At 37.6% G+C, this 8375-nt stretch overlaps 1 protein-coding gene across 1 annotated transcript; it reads right to left on the bottom strand.

Moving 5' to 3' along the window:
• Positions 1-3159: 3159 nt before the first annotated feature.
• On the bottom strand, positions 3160-7149 carry LOC111379041 (cucumisin-like). Its single transcript, XM_023002365.1, has 10 exons — positions 7066-7149; positions 6875-6963; positions 6154-6251; positions 5847-5987; positions 5644-5740; positions 5055-5565; positions 4512-4840; positions 4317-4428; positions 4031-4244; positions 3160-3943 (listed from the first exon to the last, which is right to left on the bottom strand). Exons 1-10 carry the CDS (start codon positions 7147-7149, stop codon positions 3291-3293), a joined length of 2328 nt encoding a protein of 775 aa, XP_022858133.1. The 3' UTR covers positions 3160-3290.
• Positions 7150-8375: the final 1226 nt, after the last annotated feature.

Consider the following 8375-nt stretch of genomic DNA (forward strand, 5'->3'; position numbering starts at 1 on the left):
TCAAAAGGAAATGTTGAATGAAAGAAAGCAAGATTGGTTGCAAAAGGTTTCACTCAGCGAGAGGGCATTGATTATGTTGAAACCTTCTCCCCTGTGTCGTCGAAAAATTCTTTTCGAATTATCATGGCTTTTGTGCCACACTATAATTTGGAGCTTCATCAAATGGATGTTAAGACAGTATTTTTGAATGGAGATCTTTCTGAAATGGTTTATATGAAACAGTCTGAAGGTTTTGTTGTGAAAGAAAAAGAGAACTTGGTATGTAAGTTAAACAAATTATTATATGGACTTAAGCAAGTATCTCGACAGTGGTATTTGAAATTTGATGAGGTTGTGACATCTCTTGGTTTTGTCGAAAATATTATTGATCAATGCATTTATCTTAAAACCAATGGGAGAAATTTTATTTTCCTTGTATTGTATGTTGATGATATTCTGCTTGCTAGAAGTAACTTAGGGCTGCTTCATGAGACAAAAAAAATGTTGTTTGCTAATTTTGAGATGAAAGATCTTGGAGAAGCTTCCTATGTACTTGGCATTGAAATACATCGTGATAGAAATCGTGGTTTATTGGGACTTTCTCAGAAAGTTTATATACGACGTGTTCTAAAAATGTTTAATATGCAAAATTGTGCACCTGGTGATGTACCTATCGTAAAAGGAGATAAATTTAATAAAACTCAATGTCCAAGGAATGAGCTGGAAAGGGAGTCTATGAAGATGATCCCATATGCTAGTGTTGTGGGAAGCTTGATGTATGCTCAAGTTTGCACTAGACCGGATATAGCCTACGCAGTAATTGTCCTTAGCAGATTTCAGTCTAATCCAGGACAAGAGCATTGGAAAGCAGCTAAGAAAGTCATGAGATATTTGAAGAAAACTGAAAGTTATATGCTTACATTCCGGCGTACAAATCATCTTGAGGTGGTAGGATATTCAGATTCTGATTTTGCTGGATGTCAAGATGATTTGAAATCAACCTCAGGTTACATTTTTACATTAGCTAGTGGTGCCATTTCTTGGGAAAGTGCTAAACAGACTCTAGTGGCATCTTCTACTATGCAAGCTAAATTTGTGGCATGTTATGGGGTTACAGTCCAAGCCGTTTGGTTAAGAAGTTTCATCTCTGGCTTGAAAGTTGTTGATTCCATCTCAAGACCGATCACCATTTACTGTGATAACAGTGCAACAGTATTCTTTTCAAAGAATAATAAAAGTTCTGGTGGATCAAAACATATTGACATCAAATATTTGGTTGTTAGAGACAGAGTCAAAGAAGGGCAGACGAAAATAGAGCATATCAATATAGAGGCGATGATTGCAGATCCCTTGACTAAGGGACTCGCTCCAAAAGTTTTTAAGACACATGTTACCAATATAGGTATTGTGGAAACATTTGATATTTTTGGTTAGTGGGAGTTATTTATGTAAAGAACTACGTTTTGGGCTTGATCCCTTTGCGGGGTACGTAGGCAACCCATATGTTTTTGGGGACAGCCCCTTCTGACAATAAAATATTTTTTCCCTATCCATGAATTATTTTGAGCATGCATTTGACTTATGTCTTTTATTATAATATTATTGTGATCTTGAGATATGACATATAAAGACATAAGATGAGTCTCTTTTAGAGACATGTGGCTTCATTTTGATTCGAAGCATTATGAGGACCGATATGAGTTAGCACAGTTTTTTATCACATTTGGTGCTAAGTTCATACTACATACTACCACATTGGTTGGAGGATGGGGATCCATGTCGATAAGGATGTTGACATTTGTAGCTGTGGAATGGTCTTACATCTCTTAAATTGGTGTAATGACTTCCATGTTCGGTGTTAATATTCTTATTGGAACGGATCATGTTACGTAAGGTGTCATCATTGGAGCTATACTTTTGTGACCACCTATGTAGTCTAACCCGGGTGTTAAAACTTTGTTATGGCAATCAAATATTTGCCCAAGTGGGAGAATGTTGGAATAATTAATAATTCCATATGTGGGCTTCACATTCGATTGCAAAATTTTGCTGGTTAGATATATGGTTCATAATGATAATTGTGTTTGGGCCAAAATTTATTAAGTGTTCAATTGGGTCTTTTACACCTTACGGGTTGTAATTAATTTGATGTGGTAATTTAAAGTATGTGGGCCGAAAATAAACTCTAATTAGAATTCTAGTCATAATGGGACGGCTCAAATTATTTCATATATATAAAGGCTAGGTCCCCTCTCCTCTCCATAGGTTTTATTGACTTGCCCCATTGATAACTAATACTTTTGTGAGAAGTAAGGAGGGGAAGATCTTGGCTGCTATTACAACTACTATTCATATCAACAATGACTTCCGCAGGTATGAATTCGATTTATCAATTTATTATTATGTGATTCTTGTTCTTAACATGATTACAATAAAATTCAACATGGTTTATATATGAAAATGGTCTTATTCATAATTTCTCTTTTGATTCATTTTGAGTTAGACCCTGGTTCAAGCAGGGATACTGATTTACTATTGTTGGAGTGGCGAATGCTGTAATAGTGACCGATTGTTGTTAGAAAGTTAATTTTTTGTTGGAAGGATCCAAAAATGAAAGCACAATTAAAAAAAGAAAAGAAAAGGGGAAACAAACACACCCATCCCGATCCCTGCCAGGCCCCCTTCTCCAGGTTCAACCTTGGCCAATTAGCCAATGTATTAATTTGAGAATGTCCAGTGCCAAAGAATCCTACTATGTAATCTGATGGGTTATCGGAAGGCATTTCCAGAGGTTTCTAATCTATCATTATGTGATTCCTCTTGAAGTATATACTCGAAGACTAATGTACTATGTTGTCGGTATTTGGGACTATATATTCAGTGGTAGGTGCAATGGCGACAATTTTAAAGCAAACTTCTCATTCGTTAAATAGAGAGGATCACCAAGATTTTGTGATCTGCCTTGAAAAGGTTGATTTGAATCCTTGAAACTCTTAAGCACATATGAAATGTTGTAGTCTTTCTTAATTGAATTGAATTGAATTGAAAATGAGTGAAAAGAGGAAAGAAGTGCCTGTTTATTTTGAGGCAACTGTTTTATTAAAATCCTTTGTACAATTCATGGAGAGGCTAGAAACTTTAAAAGCCTTCCGTTTATTTAAAATTATCTGCAGTTGAAATCTTTGTTGCCAACACAAATCCAAGCACTCAGACACTGGTTCCTTGAACTTGACTTTGTCATGTCCAAGGATGCAATCCTAGGAAACACTCCCTTTATTGATAGATAGTTACAACGATGAGGCTTCACGGATTCATGGATGTGTTTTGAGATGTCCCATGATTCCATCCTTGTGATATATGGAAGAACTCTTGAAGACGGTTCTCTTCGTAGGTGTGTAGGAGTTAGTTTCCGATGGAAGATTGTAAGGAGCACCTGGGATATAGTTGTAGACCGCGAGAGGAGTCCTGACCACATGAATTCCATCGGTCCATGTGATGGCTCCTGACATGATTGGCTGCTGTGAAATTGCAGGTCCATCGACCTTCACTGAGAACGAGAGCGTCTGTCCAACAGATGAGAATGTGAGGACAGATGGGTCGACTGTAACACTAATCGCTGTAGGCATGGAAATGGTAGCTGTGTAAGTCGAGTTTGCTGCACCCACATTCGTCACTTTTCTAGTGAAAGTGGCTGAGATCTTCTGGCCGTCTAAAACATATAGGGAGAATGATGGGTAATTGAAGTCCCATGCTCGACCAGGGGTTGTACTCGTACAGGTGCTGTTATCTCCAGTGATTAGCCTCAAAGTCGAAGTGTTATAGCCCTGTTTGCAGAGGAAATTAATATAATCTGCCTCGGAAATATCAAAAACTAGTCCAGGGTCCCTTGCAGCAACTGGGTTGATTTGCCCGGATCCATAAGCGAATTCAAGATCCGGGTGTTTCCTTGTATCCATAATGGATGCTGAGAACAAAAAGAAGTGTCGTCAGAAGAAGTCAAATGGACACATAAGTTCTTTTCTCAAATTTCTTTATATAAATCATTTTTCACCTGTTGTCATAAGGGCAGACTTAATAGCAGCCGGCGACCAATTTGGGTGGACGGCTTTGACGTAAGCTGCAGCCCCACTGGCATGAGGACAAGACATGGATGTCCCCGAAATGATATTGAAGAGTGTGCTCCTCTTGTCACCAGAGTAGACTGAAGGTGGTGCTATTGGGGACCAGCCAGCAAGAATATCCACACCAGGGGCAGTAATATCGGGCTGACAATCATTAAGGCATTAGTATTGAACACTACAAACAAAGTGCTTGGTCGAGGAGAATATTTTTATCACCTTAAGAACGTCTGGGGTGATAGGATTCGGTCCTCTGGATGAAAACGAGACGACTATCGGAGCCATGACATCTTTCCAGGCATCACTGACAAAAATGGTTGCAGTCGGGTTGCTGTAAAGACACGGAAATTATGAAGTCATTTAGAATGTATATTGTATATAATAGAAGTGAAACTAAGACTAGAGTGTCCATACTCTGTGGATCTTATGTAATCCAAAACTTTTTGGCCATCTGCTGGTGTTATCAAGGTTGCTGGTAATGGAAAATTGAAGGCGAAATCAGGATCCACGACAAGTGGATCTGCCATAATCGTTCCAACGCCATTAGCCAACAGAATGCCAGAGCCATCCCAGAGGATTTCACAGAATACAATTTTTCCAGCCACTATGTCACTATTCATGGCATCTGGAATGCAATATTTTGAAATATCGGGACTAGAGCCGATGGTGTAATTTGCAGCCGATCCTCCCCAGATTAAGGGATATGAAGTCCCGTTGAGATCGAAGTTATTAATGGTGATACCCTTCATTTTTGTTGATTATCAGTTAAAAATGAGAGGATCAAAGATATTAAGCCCCTATTTGATTTAGATTTTGATAAAATTTGATGTAGTGCGTGGTTGAAAGTTGTGAATCCATAAAATGCATATTAATTATTGACTTTGACTTAGATTTTAATAAAAAATTTAACTGAACCGAAGAGGGGCTAAATGAGGTTATGAGCAATTTCTAACTTACAGTCAGGATTATCCCATTTCCGAGTTGCAATCTGGCCACAAATTTTCTGTCAATGGTGCTTGCAGCAACTGTTAGAGTCCATGGTGCAACATTGGAAGCTGTTACGGGAAAAGGACCAGAATTCCCAGCTGAATTGGAGGTTAAAATTCCATTTCTCATGGCATGGAAAGATCCGATAGCAATAGGATCGTCAAAATAATCCTCCGGGCCACCTCCCAAGGAAACTGATATGATATCAACCCCGTCTGCAATTGCATCATCGAAGGCTTTAAGGATGTCTGCAAGACCGCATCCAAATGACCAGCAAACCTTGTACACAGCAATTCTTGCACTTGGAACGCCACCTCTTGCTAGACCCTCTGCTAGACCAAAATAGCTCGCGTCTGACACCTCGCTCCCTCCAGCAGTCGAGGACGTATGCGTACCATGTCCTTCCGAGTCTCTTGGAGAAGGGATATCTGTATCGATATACTCACCATCGCTGTTGTAGTACTGCGCTCCAATGATCTTACTGCGATGGTCATATCAGGAAAATCTTCATCAGTTATTATTTTCAAGCTAAATGCAGCAGCAATATCAAAATGCTTACTTGTTGCAGGTGATATTTGAATTGCAAGTCCCCTTCCATTTAGCTGGTGGAGGGCCATAACCTGAGTCGTTGAAGCTAGGGTGCTCTGGCCAGATTCCTACAGGTATAGAAGGTAAACAATGAAAAAATAAATTGAGAAACCAATATATAATAATGCTCTTGACTTGAAACTGAATTTTAGCATTAACGGTTCGTTTATTTACCAGTGTCTAGGAGTCCAATAATGACATCTGATTCTTGAGGAGCTCCAACTTTGTTTACGGTAAGATTCAAGAAATTCCAAGACCTTGTTGTGTGAAGTTTATAATGTCGGTTTTGAATCACAGATACGACTCCATGCATACCTGCAACCATAAATTTATCTTTCTTTCAGCTTAAAACAATAATCGAATGGTTGGTAGAGAGGATTCAATTGCACCAGATAGTATTTGAGGAAAAATTAGTATTAGTATCTAAAATCTTATACATTATTGGTCGTGCACTGCATAACAATCATCTGAGATATCTCACCTGAAATCTTTGTGGCTTCCTCTTTAGTCAGCTTGGCTGCAAATCCATTAAAACTTCTCCCATAGCTGTGAACTAATGATTCTTTGGCAGTCGAAGGGCTGCAATCGCAATATTTTCAAGTTTTCAACATCACCAATACGTAGATGAAATGGGATTAAGTTTTAATAACAAGACAGACGTGAAGCGAGCCTTGATTCATTTTGAAGCTATAGTTCTTGGGTATTTTGCCTCAACTGATTGATTCAGATGTTTCTATTTTCAAGAATGCAGAATGAAAAAGCTGGCATTATATTCTTGTGGAGTTGTATGAATAGTTTTCTAGGATGATGTAGATGCCCTTATGACATAAACTGAACAGTACTAAAGAATTAAAAGAAACCAAAACTGTCAACGCTGACGTACATCCATTAATGTGTACAAAATATGACTTTAATTTATTAGAAAATTCATGAAGATGAGATGCAAGGTGAAGAGATGAGATGGTCTAAAGATTCCTGTATTTATTTATTTATTTATGTGTTATTATACTTACGCATTTTATTTAATATTTAAGACTAGTTAAAGATTCAGTAGCTTTATGGATGAATGAAATAAATCTATATTGGAGGTTTTCCATTCTCCAATCGGCATTCTTGTGTTGAATCAACGATTTGTGTTTTTCATTATCAATTATTCATTGCGTCCAGCATAAAAAACTTAATTATAACAGCAGGGTAACAACCTTCCAAGTACTTTATGCAGCATGGAATGATGTGCAGATGCAATTGATGTATCTCCATCAGGCTTATTTCCCATGTAGACAATGTGAAGCTGCAAAAAAAGGCCGCAACTCTTAGAAACAAGGCAAAAATAAAGCATAACGGCGTAAAAAATATTGGGCATTGATAATATCAAGAGCAGATTTCTGCAAACCTTTCTTTCTTGGCATTGGCAGTTGAGAACAAGAGTTGAAAGCAATAAAGGATAGAGAAGAAAAACTAATCCTTGCTTCACCATTATGACTAAGTATTGCTAATGTGATTTTATGTTTCATTAACAAAGAATGAAGTATATATATAGCACAAGATTAAGGATTATTTAATCTCCTCGTATTTTTCAGAAGCTTTAACTGGCAGAATTTGTTTTCTCGTCTGCTTTTGTTTTGAGAACGGCACCTTCGCTGTTTTCCTTGTGATAATGCCATGTCTGGAAGAACATATTGTAGAATTTTGCATATTTGATCATTAGCTGGCTAGTTTTGCAATATTAAACTACATTGTTGCTTTGTAATTGATGTGCTTTTTGGTACACGCCTTGAGATCTTCTTCATCAAGACAACTACCTAGGACGGGATAGGGATGGGGACTTTGAAGACAAAAATTACAGTTTTTTCTTGTTTTCTCATTGTGTCTATCTCGATCATATTCAGTTTTTTACTTTCTGACCAAAAAAATGATGGGTTCATGTCTTATTGTCATCCATTTATGAATACTGCAAACAAATTAGGCTTTTGATTATCAAAACAATCTGGGCCTCGAGGCGAGGGGTGTGTTGAAACATTAAAAGGAAAATCATATGAATTCTCTTATTCTTTTTATTTTTGCTGTTTCATTTACAGTTTTTAACAGATTATTATCTAAATCAACAACCTAAAGTTGTACCGCCCATGATATCAACTGCACTAAACTCTTCCCACAAAGGCATGTTGTGAAGCTAATTGGAGGTTGCTCCATTTTGCCCGAATTTTTGAACCGAAATTAAAATTCACTTATTGGAGTGACTGTTGGTGGATGTTAAAGAGTCAAACCTAAAGGCTGTCCAGGCATTTGACAAAGATACCATCAACACAGATGGTACTCTAAACCTCTCAATTGAACAACTAGTCGATACTATCGACACAAATGATAGAGAATAGAGGGATTGGGGAAGTTGGAAAATAGTAGAATCCCGAATAATAGGAAACCAGGCTTCAAGGCACGTGTTGATGCTTTATTATTTTTTTTTTTTGAAGACATTATTTGCCCTAACAATACCGTGGATATGAAGCCTAATATTGTATGCATTGTGCACGCACGAAGATAATTCAAATACCAGATATTTATAGATGTCTATGCTCAAGGTCTATACTTTGTCTCTCGAAAATGACTAAGTATGCACAAGATTTTTGTACCAAAAAAGATGAATATGATAAGTTGCGTATTGTCATACTTGGTTAACCTACCTGGGCCAATGGCCCACTCAAG

The sequence above is a fragment of the Olea europaea genome, unplaced genomic scaffold, assembly GCF_002742605.1.
Source record: "Olea europaea var. sylvestris unplaced genomic scaffold, O_europaea_v1 scaffold1923, whole genome shotgun sequence".
Classification (NCBI taxonomy): domain Eukaryota; kingdom Viridiplantae; phylum Streptophyta; class Magnoliopsida; order Lamiales; family Oleaceae; genus Olea; species Olea europaea.